Source organism: Gorilla gorilla, chromosome 11 (assembly GCF_029281585.2).
Source record: "Gorilla gorilla gorilla isolate KB3781 chromosome 11, NHGRI_mGorGor1-v2.1_pri, whole genome shotgun sequence".
Lineage (NCBI taxonomy): Eukaryota > Metazoa > Chordata > Mammalia > Primates > Hominidae > Gorilla > Gorilla gorilla.
Window position 1 is genome coordinate 104,736,877 of NC_073235.2, and position 21,055 is coordinate 104,757,931.

Below are 21,055 nucleotides of genomic sequence, written 5' to 3' on the forward strand. Positions count from 1 at the left end.
ATGCTCCCTAGGGCCACTGACTGGACATGAACATCTCAACCAGCACTCTGAGATCTGGGTCGCCCATGACAAGCCTGTTTGCAGATCCTCTTTATAAAATTGGCTACAATGCTCATCTCCAATCTTCTACTCAAATTCGCTCTTTTTTTTTTTTTTTTTTTGGAGACTGAGTTTCATTCTTGTTGCCCAGGCTGGAGTGCAGTGACACGATCTCGGCTCACTGCAGCCTCCGCTTCTCGGGTTCAAGAGATTGTCCTGCCTCAGCCTCCCAAGTAGCTGGGACTACAGGTGGTGCACCACCACGCCTGGCTAAATTTGTTGGTATTTTTAGTAGAGATGGGGTTTCACCGTGTTGGTCAGGCTGGTCTCAAACTCCTGACCTCAGGTGATCCACCTGCCTCGGCCTCCCAAAGTGCTGGGATTACAGGTGTAAGCCACCGCGCCCAGCCCAAATTATCTTTATTCTGTTTTTACTTTCAGTTAAGAAGGTTGTTTCGGAAAGGGGGGCATGTGTGTCTCCTGTGTTGTAATTAAGCGAAAACAACAACTAAGGCCTGGAGCCCACATTGTCCCCACAGCAGCACCAACAGGGCCACTGCTCTGGCAGCCTCCCTCAAGCCAAGTCAAAAGTCCCACCAGCACACAGAAAAAAATAGATCCCCATGCCATGTGCCTCTCAGCTTGTCAGCAGTGCAGTGTGGCTGTCTTCTGGCTCCTGGGCTGTAGGGGAAATGGTTGAGCTTCCTAGCAGGCAGCTGTGGTAAATAATGAGTTCTAAGGAAAACCCTGAGAGCAAACTTCTTGGGAGCTACGAGGCAAAGGGCAGGGCGGTGGCGGTGACAGACGGTGTTTGTGTAACCCTCCTCCACCCTCTCACCTGACACACACAGAGCTTTCTCTTTCATGACTGTTTTTTAGCCTCTTTTTCCCTTTCAACCACCGACCACTCAATTCTTTGAGGGAAAATTAACATTCATTATGCAATTTATCTCTCTCCTTTTAATCCAGAGTGTCTGTCTCCAAGGTCCCTATTCAATAATTAATGTTTGTTCTCATTTCCCATTCTCCAGAGCATCTATTCTTGAACTGTAGGGTCAACAATTAACACTAATTACGGCTTTTCCTCTCTCCAGTGTTGATGCTCAGAATCCCAGGCCGCCTGCTCAGCCTCAGCTATCAGCACGCACGTGACCGTGTGTGTGCCCTGAGATGCAGGAGCACCGAGAGGCAGGCTTTGTCAAGCCCCACCGCAGTTTAGCAAATCAGTAAAACCCAAACATTCTTTCTTGGCATCCTCTCTAGTCTATTTGTTATTGGTAATGAGACAATGAAGCAAAAAATAAATAAATAAAATTATTTGGAGATGAGTTTGGTGGCTAGGCAGACTAGAAGATCTCTAAGTCTTTTCCGGTTTGAATTTTCTAGGATTCCTTTTTTTCTGTTGCTCTCTCCCTGATATCCCACACCTCCCTCTCCCTTCTCTCTCTCTCCGCTTCTCTCTCTCTCTCTCTCATACAAACACACCAAATTTCCCTTTAAAAAACCTTTCTTCCTGCTGGGCATGGTGGCTCACACCTGTTATCCCAGCACTTTGGGAGGCAGAAGCAGGTGGATCAGCTGAGGTCAGGAGGTCGAGACCAGCCTGGCCAACATGGTGAAACCCTGTTTCTACTAAAAATACAAAAAAAATTAGCCGGGTGTTGGTGGCAGGCACCTGTAGTCCCAGCTACTTGGGAGGCTGAGGTAGGAGAATTGCTTGAACCCAGGTGGTGGAGGTTGCAGCCAGCCAAGATTGTGCCATTGCACTCCAGCCTGGTGACAGAGCGAAACTCTATCTCAAAAAATAAAAATAAAAAACCCTTCATATAGGACCCACTCAATTGACCTCTTTGCTATTACCTCTCCCTTAACTTTCACAAGTCTCATTCTAATTCTCATCGGTCATTAAGACAGCATTGTTTTAACTAATTTTCATTTTGACTGACAAGGGTAGCTAGGAAAATAATTCTCACCCCAGGTGACTAGCAGATCACAAAAAAAAAAAAAATTCATCAGGGGCTGTCATTAAGACAGCATTGTTTTAACTAATTTTCATTTTGACTGACAAGGGTAGCTAGGAAAATAATTCTCACCCCAGGTGACTAGCAGATCACAAAAAAAAAAAAAATTCATCAGGGGCTGTGAAAAAGCCTGTCTGTCTTTTTGGCTAGAATCAGATGGACTAGAATCCCTCCTGGCTCCCCTGGTCCAACACTCTGTTTGTGCTACAACTGGAGAGGGGGGCTTTTTGTGCTTGTCTGTCATCCCCCATGGCTGCACACACTGAGACACAGCTGCTGTTCAAATCTGGGCATCTTGCAGCATGTGTCAAACATTAACTGTTTCATGATCTTGTCTTGTCAAAAGTTCTCCTTGCAGAATTTTATCATCATGGACCCTACAGAATTTTACCTTTAAACATCTTAGATAAAAACATTATTTTCCTCAATGCTTTTTTAATCCTAGATCAACCTTCTCTCCAGAATATCATCTGTGGATTTTCAAAAACATCCAATTCAAGGCCGGTGCAGTGGCTCACGCCTGTAATCCCAGCACTTTGGGAGGCTGAGGTGGGCAGATCACTTGAGGTCGGGAGTCGAGACCAGCTTGGCCAACATGACGAAACCCCATCTCTACTAAAAATCCAAAAAATTAGCCAGGCGTGGTGGCACATGCCCGTAATGCCAGCTAGCCAGGTGGTTGAGGCAGGAGAATTGCTTGAACCCCATAGGCAGAGTGAGCCGAGATCGTGCCACTGCACTATAGCGTGGGCAGCAGAAAGAGACTCCATCTCAAAAATTAAAAAAAAAAACAGTTCATTGCAAAGCTTAAACACTGAGGCAATCACTTCATGTTTTCCCCTGTCTTCGGATAAGGGAATAAATTTTTACAAGACTTTTTCCCTCTCTCAGGTAAAATATCTTACTGTTTTTCAGCCTATGAATCTGTCAATTCAAATATCAGCCATGTAGAGGAAGGGCCTAGTAGTCAGCATTTCCTAAAAGGTAAGCTTTTCCACTAAAAAGTCACCTCGACTTCTCTGTGTAATTTGACTCATGATCATATTATTTCATATATAGACCTCCAGAAACCCACAATTTCTCCCCAAATATATCAATAAGTAGCAGAGAGGATTTGCTTCTTGGAAAGCCTGAGAAATGTGTTGTTCTGTTGAGTTACTCATGGGCAGCCCCGTGGTCTGAGTGTAAATATTAGTGAGGAAGAGACGTCAGGTGGAACCAAGTGCTTGTGCTTAGCTGGCCTGGGGAAGGATGATTTGCAGGGATGTCCTGTGAGTCCTGCAGGTAATCCACTGCACAATTCCCTAAATAATGAGGTAGACATTGTCCCCTGGAGTTGTGCCTCCCTCAGCCTGCACACACCACAAGCTAGGAGCCGATCTGGGAAAGACTCAGGCTTGTATTTTCAATGGAGGACTGAGGCCAGGTCTGCCTCTCCTCAGATTCCTTTTCTATTTCATTTCCCCCATGGAGAGATCTGCAAAAACTGGTAGTATAGGTTGACTTTGTAGCTCATCCTCCACCCACAGACATGGCTGCTGCTGCTTCAGACCAAGGAAAGGATGATGACCTGGAGACTTTCTCTCCTAAAAATAGTCTTTGATTAACAGAGAAACGTGTGTGGTCTTCCTGGCTGCTTTTTTTTTTGAGATGGAGTTTCGCTCTTGTCGCCCAGGCTGGAGTGCAATGGCAAGGCCTTGACTCACTGCAACCTCTGACTCCCGGGTTCAAGCAATTCTCCTGCCTCAGCCTCCTGAGTAGGCGGGATTACAGGCGCCCGCCACCAAGCCTGGCCAATTTTTGTATTTTTAGTAGAGACGGGGCTTCACCATATTGGCCAGGCTGGTCTCGAACTCCTGACCTCGTAATCCGCCCACCTCAGCCTCCCAAAGTACTGGGATTACAGGCATGAGCCACCACTCCCGGCCTCCTGGCTGCTTCTTTTGGGGCTGGGCAGCAATGAATCCTGCATGAAGAAGCTGCTGTAGGAACAGGCGGGAGGCAGTGCCACAGATCAAGGGCTATAGACAAATCAGGGTGGAAGGATTGTTTTTGCCAGAGATTGCAAAACTAAGAGAAAAGGCACAATTGTATCCTTGCCAATCTCAAAATCTGTAAGCAGAGAAATATCTGGGAGTCTGGCCCTCTGCATTCCCCCTTGCCATCTTCCTTGGACAGACATCCTGACGAAGGTAGAAAGAGTTTCCATGCCATTTTTGTTCATTCTCATGCATTGGTTAGAACTGGGCCAGAGCAGCTCTTAAATAGGAGCCCTCAGTAAAAATGATGATGATGGTGGTGGTGGTGGTGGTGGTGGTGGTGGTGGTGGTGGTGGTGGTGGTGGTGGTGGTGGTGACAGCTACTGTTGTTATATATTCCTGATATGCCAAACATCATGCTGAGTGCTTTGCATTCATTATTTCATTTCATCCCTACAGCAACGATAGGAGATAAATCCTGTTATTATCTTCATTTTTCATCTAGGACAATGTGGCTCAAGAGAGGTTAAGTGACTTGCCCAAGGTCACACAAAGTAGTAAGTTTAGGATTTGAACCCAAGAAACCTGTATTTTTATGACTAAGCATGGTTCATAGTAGCATCGGTCTAAAGAGGGGCAATTCCATCTGACAATATATGAGAGTTTAGGAAGTCCTTGACTTAGTAATGACACATGCAAACAAATGGCTTCTGTCCAACCTCCGTTTCCCCCTCCAATTCCCCCTACTCAGCATCAGACACCCTTTTGTGGGTAACACTAAAAAGGATTTGCAACTTCTAGAGATATCATAGGGAGAAGAGGAGAAGCTGGAAAAAAAAAAGTAACAGTTTGGGAGAATCAAAGTCCTGAAACAAATTTTCAAGCAAGATAAGCCTGTTTACAGGCTAGCTCTGCAAACCAAAATATTCTTTCTAATAGCACCTAAAATGTTACCATTTCCCTTCATTCTACTATTAAAATCTCACCAATAAAAAACTAACCTTGGATTAAGAAGTATCCTCTTAAGATTCTGAAACTTCAGAGAGGTGAATAGTCTGTCACACTTTAGTAAAAGTGTATTTAATCAGATAGTTGCTCTCTTGCAACCTAGCTAGAAACAGCTGCTCTGAGGGACTAAAAATTCTGATGGGGTGGAAACAAAGGTGAGTAATTTGGAAGTATATAGAGCTTAAGAGTTGAAATATGCCTGGCCCATGGAGTGCCCCAGGGGGCTCAGATGAACAGCAGAACATCGGCTGCATGGAGAAGGGGACACTAGAGGAGAAAAGTACAGAAGGGGCCATGACAGTGCCCCAAAGGCTAACTTAGCCTATTACAGGGGGCCTTGCAGCAAGCTGTAGATCCAGGAAATGGACAGAACGTTTTGATCCTTCTCGCCTCTATTCCTAGTAACTAAAAGACCTTGGACTAATGCAAATCTCTTTCCTATTTCCAGGCTTTAGAATGTACTGTTCCCTCTGCCTGGAGCACAGTTCCTCATCTCCTCCTATCCAACATTTTTTAATTGTGGTAAAATACAGATAACATAAAATTTGTCATCTGAACCATTTTTAGTGTGCAGTCCAGTGGCGTTAAGTACATTCACATTATTGTGCAACCAGTCTCCAGAACTCTTTTCATCTTGCAAAACTGAAACTTTATACCCATTAAACAACTCCCCCTTCTCCCTCCCCTAGCCCCTGGCAACCACCATTCTACTTTCTGTTATCCCCTGACTTTTACCCCTTGTCCTAGTTAACTCCTGCTAATCCTTCACTTCCCAATTTAGTCCTCAAACTGACCTCCCCACTAAGGTTTTTCCACTTTCCCCTCACCCTCCTTCCCTTCCCCCTCCCTGCCGATGGGGTGACACTCACCACCAACATGTGCACAATGAACCATGCTTAGCCAGTTACAGCCACAGCAGCTCACTCACTGCATTGTCCACTGACTAGACTTTTCTCTCCATGAAACTTCAAGCTTTTTTTCTTTTCTTTTCTTTTGAGACAGGGTCTCCCTCTGTTGCCCAGACTGGAGTGCAGTGGCTGGATCTCAGCTCACTGCAGCCTTGACTTCCTGGGCTCAAGCGATCCTCCCATCTCAACCTCCTGAGTAGCTGGGACTACAGGTGCTTGCCATCATGCCTGCCTTTTTGGTTTTTTTTTTTGGTAGAGATGGGGTTTCACCATGTTGCCCAGACTGGTCTCCAACTTCTGGGCTCAAGCCATCTTCCCACCTTGGCATCTCAAAGTGCTGGGATTAAAGGCGTGAGGCACCACACTCAGTCACTAGACTGCAATCTTTTTAAGGGCAGGGGCCCACCAGCAACCCTATTACCTAGTAATATGCTGCTAACACATACCTACTGTCAGTGCAGCATAAGCATTTAATGATTGAAAAGGTTTAGCTACAACATGGGTGAAACAGGCTTTTTTTTTTTTTCAGGTTGACTTGGAAACTTAATCACTATGCAGAACAGCCTCTACAGGAAAATGCATTCCACATATAAGCATAGGGTGCCTCTTTCACAACTTAGAACATTATTTGTTCCCTTGATTTGCCCAATGACCTTAACAAAAACATTTTCACATCACTTTGTGCTTAATATTCCCCATTTGTTGCTAAGGGAATAGATATAACACTACTTTGAAAGTATCTGGGCCAGGCGCAATGGCTCACACCTGTCTGTAATCCCAGCTATTCAGGAGGCTCAGGCAGAAGAATTGCTTCTCCTGCCAGCGGCAGGGTCGCGGTGGCAGAGGTTGCGGTAAGCCAAGATCGCACCATTGCACTCCAGCCTGGGCAACAAGAGCAAAACTCCATCTCAAAAAAATAAATAAATAAATAAATAAAATACCTGATACCCCCTGGAACTGAGTTCAAAGACCAATTTAAAACATCTATTCATTGGAACACCTATAGAGGTTTCACAATTTTTTTTTTTTGAGACAGAGTCTCACTCTATTGCCCAGGCTGGAGTGCAGTGGCACAATCTTGGCTCACTGCAACCTTCATCTCCCAGGTTCAAGTGATTCTCATGCCTCAGGCTCTCTACTAGGTGGGATTACAGGCACCCGCCACCACACCCGGCTAATTTTTGTAATTTTAGTAGAGATAGGGTCTCACCATGTTGGCAAGGCTGGTCTCGAACTCCTGACCTCAGGTGATCCACCCGCCTTGGCCTCCTAAAGTGCTGGGATTACAGGCATGAGCCACCACGCCTGGCCTAGAGCTTTCACAATTTTTTGTTTTCTTTTTGGTCATTTGGTTTTAATTACTATTTTCAGATAAAAGTGATAGGATTCTGAAAGGATTGTGTAGATGGTAGTCTTTGGGTATTTGAGGACATGAAGGTTGATTTCAGCTATTTGAAATGACCTCAAAAGTCAGGGGACTGGCACGGTGTGGTGGCTCATGGCTGTAATCTCAGCACTTTGGGAGGCCAAGGTTGGAGAATTACTTGAGGCTAGGATTCAAGACCACCCTGGCCAACATAGCAAGACCCTGTCTCTAAAAATATTAAAATAAAAAATAAATAAAACATCAGGGACACACACAATTTGTCATTTTACAGAGGCATGAAGTCAAATCATTGATATTGCAAGGCTGGGAGACAGAGACTATTACTAAGCTAGTGAGTGAGCCTAGCCAGCCTCGCAGCACACACACGTCTCATATTGTGGTCTATAATTCATTATAACATCTGCAATAGCTCTTGTGCAGTTACTTTTCAAACAGAAGAACATTGATTTCTTTATATATACATATATACATACACATGCATTTTTAATGGCCCTAAAAAAAAGCTGACTGCTGGGACTCGTGATGGAAGTAAGAGAAAGTGAAGTGGTCTAACAATGTGATGGTTCTCTGCCAAAAAAATAGTTTCATAAATCACTCTAAGCCTTTATTTATAGTCTCATTAAGAGTCCGAAGAACTCTCTCTCTTTTTCCAATTCTTTTTTAGTTTTATCACCAATAGATACGCACTAGGAGTATTCACAAATCTAAGGATTCTTAAAATTCTCAGGATGTGTCCTTCCCAAGTAGCCAGGATCTGCTGTTCATTTAGTGCATGATATGCATTAAGGGATCAGGACCTTGCCCAAGTAGTGAAGTAATACTTAGCACAATGCATTTTAAAGCAGGTGTAGATCTTAGGATTTTGTGTGTGAGTTATATTTCTCAACCTATATTAAAGTTTAGAATATTAAATTTTCTTCTGTCAGAGTGATCAAAAATTATAACTTTCATTAACTAGTAATTCTTAAATAGTATTTTCTATTTAATCACCCTTCAGACATTTATGTTGTCTTCTCATCACAACTATGAAGAAGCTTAAGGCCAGTTGCGGTGACTCACACCTGTAATCCCAACACTTTGGGAGGCCAAGGCAGGCGGATCACTTGAGGTCAGGAGTTTGAGACCAGGTTGGCCAACATGGTGAAATCCCATCTCTACCAAAAATACAAATATTAGCCAGGCACAGTGGCAGGCACCTATAGTCCCAGCTACTCTGGGGGCTCAGGCAGGAGAATCACTTGAACCCAGGAGGCAGAGGTTGCAGTGAGCCAAGATTGTGCCACTGCACTCCAGCCTGGCAACAGAGCGAGACTCCATCTCAAAAAAAAATAAATAAATAAAATAAAAAACAAAGAAAGAAGTATGAGTCTTTTCTTAAGGATGTTTCCCGCCTAGTTTCTCTCCCCTGCTCCTTTCATACATCTCTCTGTGGCCTGAGGATTTTGCTATTGTCTTGGTTTCCCCATAATCCCTCCTTTGAAAATTAATGTAGACATCAGAATCAGACTGTGTTCAACAGAAAGAATCTGTGAGTATGTTTTTGTGTTTGTTTGTTTTTAGACGGAGTCTGGCTCTTGTTGTCCAGGCTGAAGTGAAATGGCACAATCTCCGCTCACTGCAACCTCTGTCTCCCGGGTTCAAGCCATTCTCCTGCCTCAGCCTCCCAAGTAGCTGGGATTACAGGCGCACGCCACCACACCTAGCTAATTTTTTGTATTTTTAGTACAGATGGGGTTTCACCATGTTGGCCAGGCTGGTCTCAAACTCCTGAGCTCAGGTGATCCGCCTGCCTCAGCCTCCCGAAGTGCTGGGATTACAGGCGTGAGCCACTGGGCCCAGTCTGTGAGTATGTTTTACAAAGCAGAAAGATATTGCTCATTCATTTATTCAACAAACACTAATTGTCCATCTACTAGTGACAAATACTATGGTAGGCACAAAAATACAGTTGAGAGACCACGTCCATGCCTTAAAGTAGTCCACAAGGGTGGAATGTGTTGAGAGCTATGAACGAGTTCAGACTGACTCAGCCTGGAGGTTGAGAAGGCTTTTGGAAGGAGAGGACACTTAAGCAGAGTTTCTAAGAACGTATGTAGGAACTAGCCGAGTGGTAAAGAAAGGATGCTCTAAGAGAAAGGACAATATAAAGGTGAGAAAGCATGGCAGCATGGAGAAACTGAAGCAACTTGTAATGACTGCACCCCAGGGTACATGCAGGGGAAGGAGTGATGAAAAATGCACCTTGCAAAGGAGGCAGAAGCCGGATCATGAAGGGCCATAGAAAGCAGCTAAGAGGCCTGGCGCGGTGGCTCATGCCTGTAATCCTGGCACTTTGGGAGGCCGAGGCAGGCAGATCACCTGAGGTCGGGAGTTCGAGACCAGCCTGACCAACATGGAGAAACCCCATCTCTGCTAAAAATACAAAATTAGCAAGGCGTGATGGTGCATGCCTGTAATCTCAGCTACTCGGGAGGCTGAGGCAGGAGAATCGCTTGAACCCAGGAGGCAGAGTTTGCAGTGAGCCGAGATCATGCCATTGCACTCCAGCCTGGGCAACAAGGGCAAAACTCCATCTCAAAAAATTTTTAAAAATGAAGCAGCTAAGGAATTTACGCCAATGACGGTGGGACTCTGCTTACATAGGAATTGACATCACCAGATTTTTATTCTATAGAAATGACTCCCAGCTATGTAGAGACTGGATTGGAGGAGATAAGACTAGGGGCTGGGACCCCAGATATCTTTATTTGTTTGAGAAGAAGTGACCAAAAATAATATTTTCTGGCCAGGTGCGGTAGCTCACACCTGTAATCCCAGCACTTTGGGAGGCCGAGGCAGGCAGATCACCTGAGGTCAGGAGTTTAAGACCAGCCTGGCCAACATGGCAAAACCACGTCTCTACTGAAAATACAAAAATTAGCCAGGCATGGTGGCACACACCTATAATCCCAGCTACTCGGGAGGGATACATTGAAGCAGGGAAAATTGCTTGAACCCAGGAGGTAGAGGTCGTAGTGAGCCAAGGTTGTGCCACTGCACTCCAGGCTGGGCGGCAGAGCAAGACTCCTCACAAAATATATATATATATATATATATATATTTTTTTTTTTTTTTTCAGGCCAGGCACGGTGGCTCAAGCCTGTAATCCCAGCACTTTGGGGGGCAGAGGTGGGTGGATCACGAGGTCAGGAGATTGAGACCATCCTGGCTAAGATGGTGAAACCCCGTCTCTACTAAAAATACAAAAAAAAAAAAAAAAATTAGCCAGGTGAGGTGGCAGGTGCCTGTAAAACCAGCTACTCAGGAGGCTGAGGTGGAAGAATGGCGTGAACCTGGGAGGTGGAGCTCGCAGTGAGCCAAGATCATGCCACTGCACTCCAGCCTGGGAGACAGTGTGAGACTGTGTCTAAAAAAAATAAATAAATATATATATATATATATATATATATATATATTTTTTTTTTTTTTTTTTTCTGGAGAATGGAGACCACCACGTGAATGACATTTGCTGGCTGTTTTGTATGCAGTTCAACCTTCAGCCTTTTTTCTGAATTACTTTCCTCCACACAGTCTTCCACCATAGATATCCTTATTAATCCTGTGATGTTTCTTGATTGGAGGGTTTCTCGCGTGGTTGACATTTTGCTGTTATGCATCTCAAATTTAAATTCAGTCCTCTAGCTAGGCTTTCATTCTGGGCTTGGTAAACTGCCATGTGCCTTTAGACCTTTCCATAAAAAATAATTCATGAACTTTTGAGAGAGATTGGTATTCCCAAAGCTAAAGCTAGACCCTTGAGACTTAGCTAGGCTTAATCTAAAAAGATATAAGTAAAAGGACTGTTATCCCAAATTGGAAGAAAAATATTGCCCTTGCCTTTACTGGGTACTTCCATATTTAAATTCAGACTGACTCATATTTTCTAGATCTGTCTACTTGACTCCCTAGTTAGAGCTCCCAGGGGGATGTCTTTTGCCTGGAGACTTATTCAGGCTTCCAGCAACTATTCCCTACGCCCATCTCACCCTCCTCCTCATTCAGGAAGATTTAAAGTGAAAATGTGTAGCATAAACAGGATCTTAAATCTCATCCCAAGAATTTGATAATGACAATACCAAAAGGCCATCTTGGGTCTTGGTCTCCTGCATTAAACAAGCAGACTCAAAATTTATTATAATACTACAAACACTCTGTAGGTCATAGGTGTCTTGAGTCACATCATATAAAATAAAGTATTTTTAGATATTCTTAAGGAAAGGTCAGAAGGACCAAAATTATCCTTCCTTTTATGGTTAAGTTTATACTGGGGAGAATTTTTTTTTTAATAATCTGGAATTTGCATTTGCATTTTCCATTTATGACCAAAAAAAACACAAAACCATGAAGGGACTGAGGCTGACTTTCAGGCCTTCTCCCATTGGTTCCTGCTCGGGCCAGCAAGTCCCTGTGCAAAGCTATGAGAAGGCAAAGATGCTTTCTGAGACCTGTTTGGCAATGGATATATCCCCTCCATGGTGATGAAACATTGCAAGTTATGGGGTATGTTCCATGACAGCATGTTAGCCATCAAAGGGTGCGCATGCCTCAGAAATGATATACATAGACAAAGGCCCTAAACAGATTTAAAGAAGCTCCTGCCAGCACCTCCAACAGCTACTGCCCTTGTAACCACTGGATATTTGGCCACTTTGGACCCTACGGGTGTGATATTCTTTCCCAAACCCTGACATGTATCTAGGAAGGAGCCAGGTGGCCCGCCTGGCCTAATAAGGTGACTCTTTGGGGCTGATCTCTATTTTGACACCAGATGGGGCCCAAAAGAGGGTCCCATACCAAGGCAAATATGCATCCTGAAACAATGGGAATAAATATGACTATGTTTCTTTCTTTCTTTCTTTTTTGAGACAGAGTTTCGCTCTTGTTGCCCAGGCTGGAGTGCAATGGCACGATCTTAGCTCACTGCGACCTCCGCCTCCTGGGTTCAAGTGATTCTCTTGCCTCGGCCTCCCAAGTAGCTGGGATTACAGGCGCCCGCTACCACATCTGGCTAATTTTTGTATTTTTAGTAGAGACAGGGTTTCACCATGTTGGCCAGGCTAGTCTCAAACTCCTGACCTCAAGTGATCCGCCCGCCTTGGCCTCCCAAAGTGCTGGGATTACAGGCGTGAGCCACCACGCCCAGCCGACTATGTTTCATTTTTATTGAAAACAACAAACAATGACCTGGGAATTAAACATAGCCAATGCAGATTTAAATAGAAGGAAATGTTAAGGAGCCATATTCCCTGCTAGAATCAGATGCCCTTTCCTGCTTTTCAAGTTTTGAGTGTTTGGTGAAGGATTCCATGATTTGAAGAAGGCAGAAGAGGCTTGGGATGAGAACCCCATCTAGTAAGGGTCATCTCTAAAACTGCCTGATTATCTGGTGGGAATGCTATCTCCTCACTAAAAGCCTGTGGTTAGATTAATGCTAGCATTTGAAAATCTGCTAAGGCCTGATGGTGGGCAGCCAAGGAAGGAATGTGTTTTCTGTTTATCTCTTTAGTGGCAGAAATGTTCATCACAGAAAGACTGTGAACTCCCAGTTTCAGGCAGGCCTGGAAGTTGTGCAGCCTATAGTCTGTATAACCTGTATACACTGTAAAAACTGGAATGTGCACACCAGTTTCTGAATGACAAAGAAGAACCAGGCCTTTGTTTGCAGCCAGTTACCTGGGTTGGTCGATGGGTTAATCAGTTTCTTTGACTTGATAACAGGGGTAGATCTTGCCGCATCGTTCTGAAAGGAGGTTTTACCACCCCCACTGTTCTGTCTCCCAGGAATGCAGTTTGAGTTGTGTCTCCTCCTTGACAGCTTGGACCTCAGTAAATTACCAAGGTCTTGACCCAAGAGATGGAGAAGTCCTAAGTGATTTTTCAGTCTCCTATCTAAAAATGTGTTTACATTTCTTGAACTCTGGCTGACTGATTCATTCTCCTGGTGTTGCAAGAACTTTCCTTATGCATTAGAATTCATAAGTTTCATTTCTAAGAGGCCCGTGGTTCCTTCCAAGCCACAGTGTAGTGAACCTCATCACAACACAATTCTGCTGGGCTGGATTTGTCCCAAGTGTGGATCATGGCCAAAGCAGCTGTGATGTGGCAAGCTCATTGAAGCTAACGGGAGGCAGTGTGATGTGGAGGGGAAAGTGCAAGACACTAAGTCAGGACATCTGGGTTCTGGGTCCTGGTCTTGTGTTATTTCAAGGTGTGCCCTTGAGCCAATTGAATGAAAATGCTTTCAGGGCCTCAGTTTCCCCCAAGCTGATTCAAATTTTAAAAAAAAAAATTTTTTTTTGAAACAGAGTCTCACTCTGTTGTGTCCGGAATTGGTGGGTTCTTGGTCTTGCTGACTTCAAGAATGAAGCCGCGGACCTTCGTGGTGAGTGTTACAGTTCTTAAAGGTGGTGTGTCCAGAGTTTATTCCTTCTGGTGGGTTCGTGGTCTCGCTGACTTCAGGAGTGAAGCTGCATACCTTCATGGTGAGTGTTACAGCTCTTAAAGGCAGCACGTCTGGAGTTGTTCGTTCTTTCCGGTGGGTTCGTGGTCTTACTGGCCTCAAGAGTGAAGCTGCAGACCTTCGCGGTGGTCTTACAGTTTGTAAAGGTGGCGCATCCGGAGTTGTTCATTCCTTCTGTCTGGCGTTGTTCGTCCTTACAGAGAGCTGATTGGTCCGTTTTGACAGACTGCTGATTGGTGTGTTTACAATCCTTTAGCTAGACACAGAGTGCTGATGGGCGCATTTACAATCCTTTAGCTAGACAGAAAAGTTCTCCAAGTCCCCACCCCACCCAGAAGCCCAGTAGGCTTCACCTCTCAATAGCACTCGCTGGGACTTTGCGGCACCTAGCCCAGGCACTTCCGGCAGCCCAGAGGGAGCTCGTCCCCGATCAAGCCCAGCAGGCGTTGGCCGCGACAGGCCCAGTCCGCGCCCACCCGGAACCCGCGCCGGCCGGCGAGCGAGCTGCGGCACGCAGCCCCGGCTCCTGCCTGCGCCTCTCCCTCCACACCTCCCGGCGAGCAGAGGCTCAGGCCTCGACCAGCCCCAGAGAAGGGCCCCACAGCGCAGCGGCGGGCTGAAGGGCTCCTCCAGCGCGCCAGAGCGGACTCAGAGGCCGACGAGGCGCCGAGAGTGAGCAAGGGCTGCTAGCACGTTGTCACTTCTCACTGTCACCTAGGCTGGAGTGCAGTGGTAAATCTCGGCTCACTGCAACCTCCACCTCCCGGGTTCAGGTGATTCTTGTGCCTCAGCCTCCTGAGTAGCTGGGATTACAGGCACGCGCCACCACTCTGCTAAGAAATGTTTTAAATCTGTGCAAAAGCCATTTTCAAAGAGAAGAAGATAGCTGAGAAACAACAGAAAAGGGAAGGTCAGCCCACAAAGAATAAGTAGAGGCTTAAGGTCAAAAAGACAAAGATACAGAGTCATATATGGCCATTGGCTCCTAAAAGAGCTACTTATGAGTATTAAGTATGGAAAGAACTTTTTGTTGGACATTCGTCCCACAGAAGAGACTAAACCCTTCGTCAGTAGAGCCATGTGCTTAGCTAAATCTATTCCTCAAATAAACATTCCTTTAGAACATTAAAGTTACTTTTTTTTTTTTTTTTTTTTGAGATGGAGTCTCACTCTGTCACCCAGGCTGGAGTGCAGTGGCGTGATCTCAGCTCACTGCAACCTCGGCCTCCCAGGTTCAAGTGATTCTCCTGCCTCAGCCTCCGGAGTAGCTGCGACTACAGGCTTGCACCACCATGCCCGGCTAATTTTTGTATTTTTAGTAGAGATGGGGTTTCACCTTGTTGGCCAGACTGGTCTCGAACTCCTGGCCTCAAGCAATCCACCCACCTCGGCCTCCCAAAGTGCTGGGATTACAAGCATGAGCCACCGCACCTGACCAAATTTACGTTCTTAAGGGAAAAAAAAGAAAAGCAAAATAAAACCTATCCTTTTGCGCCATGGAGTTTTAGGGTCGGGCAGTCTTGGAGGGAAATCCTTACTCAAAACCTCACTAGTGGTACAACTTTGAGTGGGTTACTATACCTTTTGCACCTCAGCTGCCACACCTATAGAGAACATTGACAATGACAGCATGGAGGGGAGTCATGGCCATCACAGGACAGCCCCATGCTGGTGTCCGGGTGGTGCCTGCTTCCCGGCTGGCTCCACGGTTTCCATGGTTTCTGTTAGTCCCCTCCCTCCATCCCCACTTTGGCGTTTGCCTTTGTTTGATTCATGTTTCCACCCTTCCTCTTGCCCCTCCACATTATGAGGAAAAAGGGAAGCCTCAGATCTCTCTATTTGGAAGTTTGCAGAAGCCTTTTCCTACTTCAGTGAAGTGCAGTCATACAAAATTTATACTCAACAGCATCAGCAGATTTTTTTCCATCAATATTTCCTTTTTAATTTCAGCTTTATCTGAATTTTAATAGCATAAAGAATTTACTTTTGTTCTTTTAAAGAGCAACCAAAACAAGAATAATATATATTTGAATATAAGGTCTTAACACTATGTTTAACATAATGTTTAGGCTATGCCTATAGAGGTTACAGGTGTTTTTTGGTGAGTAAATTATGAATGCCATGGGTGTATATGTGCTTATAATCTTACATACATATGAACTAGGTGTGTGTGTGTGTATGGTATATATAAAAAGTCATGAGATCCAGATCTGACCACCTTGATCTTTTTTCCTCTTTGATTTTCGCTACAGCAAACACTGAACCTACAGCCAATCTTCACATGAACCTTTATGAAACCTCACCGTTGACCCAAACAACAGAGAAGCAGGTATAGTATTGACTCTGAATGAGGATGACACTGGGAGTCACAACTCTTGGGTTCTTGTTTCAGCTTGCTGTGTGCCCCTCAGTGAGACTCTTTACCTCTCTGGGCCTCATTTGCCTAATCAGTAAAATGAGACAAGTAGACTATGAAATCACAGAGGTTCCTTTACTCTTAGACTTGGAATGTCTTAACTTGGACTGTATTATTTGGCTCTTTACTTGTGTGAATAAGCTCAAGGTCTTTCCCTGACTTCTGCAAAGTCAGAAAGGGAATAAGGGAACACAGAAAGGTGGCATCCAGTGAGGCAGTAGGCACTAGTTTTCATTCGTAAAATTAGTAATTCGTAATTAGAGATAAACATTAGCAATTAAGAAAAACAAAGTGCAAAGGTAATCATGAAGAAAGGAGGATGGTGCTTCATCTAGATACATTAAGAATTTCTATTAGCGGGCCGGTCACAGTGGCTCATGCCTGCAATCCCAGCACTTTGCGAGACTGAGGCAGGCAGATCACCTGAGGTCAGGAGTTCGAGACCAGCCTGGCCAACGTGGTGAAACCCTGTGTCTACTAAAAATACAAAAATTAGCCGGGTGTGGTGGCATGCACCTGTGGTCCCAGCTACTTGGGAGGCTGAGGCAGGAAAATCGCTTGAACCTGGGAGTTGGAGGTTGCAGTGAGCTGAGATCATGCTGCAGCCAGAATCCAGAGCAAGACCCTGTCTCACGAAAAAAAAAAAAAAAAAAAAAGAATATCTATTAGTGATTCAAGGACATATGTTCACAAATATTTATAAGTTTGTTCCTTCCTTGGAAGCTTTGAAGCTGGAACTGTCTCCAAATTCTCTCTAGAGAGACAACTCAGGGGAATTCCTAGAACTGAATCCAGGGCCTCGGAGAATCTGAGGCAGAGGCAGCACATGCAGCTCCAGGGGACTCCCAGGTCTCATCCTACTGTGTGACACCTCCAGGCCATGATCTTGATTTCTCCATTCTGTCCACCTTCCTTCCTGCCACAGCCTAGCTATCTCTTCTTCCCCAGCACTCATTATACATAATGATAAAGAAACGGGTTTGCTTTCATCTGCGTGCCTGAGCTGGGCTCTGAGGTAAGACCTGAACTCTCTGTGACAACCCTAGGCCTGGGTCAGGCCTCCACTGAGGTGAAACGCAGCTGAGCAGTTCCTCCCTGCTGCCAAGGAGCTGCAGAACCAACATTTGCATATTTTAAATGCCCACTTTGCAGACATCCCATTTAAGGGATCTAGAGACAGAGTTTTTGAAAGAGTGTGTGACTAAGGAAAACATAATATGGTGTATTTTGATAATTCTGCAACCCAAAGGCCATGCAAAGGCCTCACATACCCTAAACACACCCCAAATTCACACAGCCCCACGGTTCTATTCCAAAAGACCTACTATCACCTGCAATGAAAGAGAGGCTCAGCCAGGTGCAGTGGCTCACGCCTGTAATCCCAGCACTTTGGGAGGCCAAGGTGGGCGGATCACGAGGTCAGGAGTTCAAGACCAGCCTGGCCAACATGGTGAAACCCCGTCTCTACTAAAAATACAAAAATTAGCTGGGCATGGTGGCGCGCATCTGTAATCCCAGCTACTCGGGAGGGTGAGGCAGGAGAATCGCTTGAATGCAGAAGATGGAGGTTGCAATGAGCCAAGATCACTCCACTGCACTCCAGCCTGGGCAACAGAGCAAGACTCCATCTCAGAAAAAAAGAAAGAGGGGCTCAACCATGTCAAATTAAATCCTAGGTTGAATTATTAACTTTGCAGTCAGAAGAAGGAACACCAGAGCAAGGGGTCTTAAACTCTCATCCCGGTTCCCCCCGTGAGGCTGTGGAAAGTCAGCTCCCTGAGAAGCCCATGCACCTGCCTCCTTTGTGAAATGATGGGGTGGCTCCCACCAGAACCCATTGGTTTGTCCAAGTCGCAGTAGTCCCAATTCCTTTAGAAGCAGCCCTGGAAAGAAAGGGCATCTGAGGAGAAGTCTAGGGAGCCCCACCAGCCCCAAACACAGAGAAAACAGGGTGGGAGGGAGGTGGGGGTGACTTCCTGGCCTCCTGCACCCCCGCTTACTTCTCGAGGCTAATGGCCTCTTATTAGATTAATCACTGACTTCAGTTTTAACTACTTCCTCAGCCTACTCCATGGCAATGACTAATTTCATGTTTATTATAAAGCATCTGGAACACATTTAGAACAAATTTCTGTCCAGCTGATTTCAGTTCCCTACCTTGATGGGCCACTGGCAATCCAGGGGATTCCTTCCCTGTGGCCTTTCCCACCCTGAAGCAGAGGACATCACAATACTGATCTTAGCAGCACCGTTCCTTTCCATCAGTTCCCCCACTGGCTCCCCCCTCCCTCCCTTCCTTGGGATCTGACCCTATTAGGGGTTCAGTCACATGAAAGATTTGTACTTTTATCACCCTGCTAGCTGAGCGAGGGGAAGACATGCCAAAGGTGGATATTCTGGTATTACCACCCTCTAATGAGAAGTCGCAGACCTAGATTTTGAAAACAATCTCTGGCGTGTGGGTTGGAGAGAAAGCCACAGGGTGCTCTGCAGAGGCTGGGGTGACGGCGTTCCCTGGGCTGGAGGCTTCTGCAGAGGCCCTACCGCTGTGATGGGAGAGCCTTCACCTTGTCTCCTCAGAGGCTGTCCGAGCTGCAGTGGGAGCAGAAAGGGTTAGGCTCCTTCCTCCAACACACGATGAGGATGGCAAATGGTGGGAATGGCTCCCAAGGCACCCCTTCCACACCTGACCCAAGGAGCGGGGCCTAGGCAGCGAATCCATCAAAAGAAACGAGAGTAGCAACTGATAATCAGCAGCTTCCTAGGAGTTGGAAGAGCGGGTGAGGTGGTGGGGGCAGGGGTAAGAAAACTACAAGGGGAAATGTGGAGATGAAAAGAGAGCAATGAAAAAAGAAAAAGGAGACAAGCAGACATGTTTCAACTCCAAGCTCCCATTTCCTCTTTCAAATGAACTGCTTCCCCACTGTGAACAGAATCAAGTATTTATGAAGGCATTTTTTGCATATTAATAGCTGCATATGGAACATTGCCAGAGCTGCAGTCCTGAAGGTACAGTGCCCTTTTTTAATGCAGGTCTTTTAAACTCCTCACAGAATTTGGTATTCTTCAGATTTATTTTCATTTCTGCCTCGTGGCTCCTCCTAAGGCCCTTCATTTGATTAAGGGAAATTAGTTCCCGGGATACTTTCAGAGACAGAGTATTGCTCTTACCTCGGTGAGCTGCTGACATCAATCACTGGAGAAGCTTTTCCTCTCCCCCAAGGCCTCTCTGTGTAGAGGCTGCAGGTTGGGTAAGGTGACCAGCACCTAAAAAGAGTATTAAAATTATAAATGAAAATTTCAAGAGGAAATATTAATATAGCTAGACAGTGGTGGGAGGAAGTAAAACTAGAAAAAAAAAGTAAAATAGTTTCATTAACTTTACCATCTATACTCAGTAAAGATTACCTCCAATTTTAAAAGAAAATCATTGAGAACCAGGAGAAAAATAAACAAAAGACAGAAACAATTCATATCCAAAAAGGAGTAACAGAAAATAAATATGAAAAAAATCATTCATCTTGATTAACAATTTAAATGCATATTGAGGCAAACTGTAAGTACCATCTTATATCTGAGATTTGTGCCTTCTCTTACTCTTTTTAAGTGGTAACACCCAGGGCTGCCAGAGTTTTGGTAAAACTAGTATACACTTCTGGTGGAACACAGTCTTGGTTCAATCCCTTTGTAAAGCAAAATGGCAATATAACTCATGAAACATGAAAAACATGAAATATCCATTGATTATGTATTTCTGACTTCCGGGAATTTATCCTAAGGAAATAATTCAACAGAAAAAAAGAAAAAAGTCAGTGAAGATGTCCATTGCAGCATTATCTATAACAGAGAAAATCTGGAAACAGCCTAAGAGTGTAACATCAGAGAAATGATTTTGGGGAGGTTTAGAATCTTGTGGCCTCCAGCCGCATGACTCCTAAACCATAATTTCTAATTTTGTGGCTAATTTGTTAGTCCTGCAAAGGCAGTCTGGTTCACAAGTAGGAAGGGGGCTTGTTTTGGGAAAGGGCTGTTATCGTCTTTGTTTCAAAGCTAAACTGTAAACTAAGTTCCTCCCAAAGTTAGTTCGGCCTACACCCAGGAATGAACAGGGACAGCCTGGAGGTTAGAATCAAGATGGAGTTGGTTAGGTCAGATCTGTTTCACTGTCTCAGTTATAATTTGGCAATGGCAGTTTCACCCTCAGTGAAGGGTTTACTTCAAGCATTAAAAAAGAATGACTGTTCATACTAGAAACTGAGATTTAATACTAATGTTTAACTAACAGGCAACATCACTGACATTTTGGACCAGATAGTCTTTGTTGTGGGGAACTTTCCCGTTGATTGTAGGATGTTAAGCAGTATACTAGATGCCAGTATACCCTCCCCAGTTGTGACAATCAAAAATGTTTCCAGACCCTGCCAAATGCCCACTGGGGAGCGAAATCACCTCCAATTGACAACCACTGGTTTAATTTTTTTTTTTTTTTTTTCTTTTTGAGATAGAGTCTTGCTCTGTCACCCAGGCTGGAATGCAATGGCACAATCTCGGCTCACTGCAACCTCCGCCTCCAGGGTTCAAGCAATTCTCTTACCTCAGCCTCCCAAGTAACTGGGATTATAGGATCATGCCACCACTCCCAGCTAATTTTTTTGTATTTTAGTAGAGACAGGGTTTCACTGTGTTGCCCAGCCTGGTCTCGAACTCCTGAGCTCAGGCAATCCACCCGCCTTGGCCTCCCAAAGTGCTAGGATGACAGGCGTGAGCCACCGTGCCCAGCCTGATTTAACATTTTAAA

At 45.1% G+C, this 21,055-nt stretch overlaps 1 protein-coding gene across 2 annotated transcripts in view; it reads left to right on the top strand.

Annotated features, from left to right (window-relative positions):
• KIAA2012 (KIAA2012 ortholog) overlaps positions 1-21,055 on the top strand; it is a 135,813-nt gene that overhangs the window by 50,955 nt on the left and 63,803 nt on the right. For both annotated transcript variants that reach the window (XM_031008585.3, XM_031008586.3), the window contains exons 12-13: positions 2,976-3,044; positions 16,094-16,170. In XM_031008585.3, the coding sequence (XP_030864445.2) occupies positions 2,976-3,044; positions 16,094-16,170 (146 nt within the window). The remainder of the gene's footprint in view (positions 1-2,975; positions 3,045-16,093; positions 16,171-21,055) is intronic.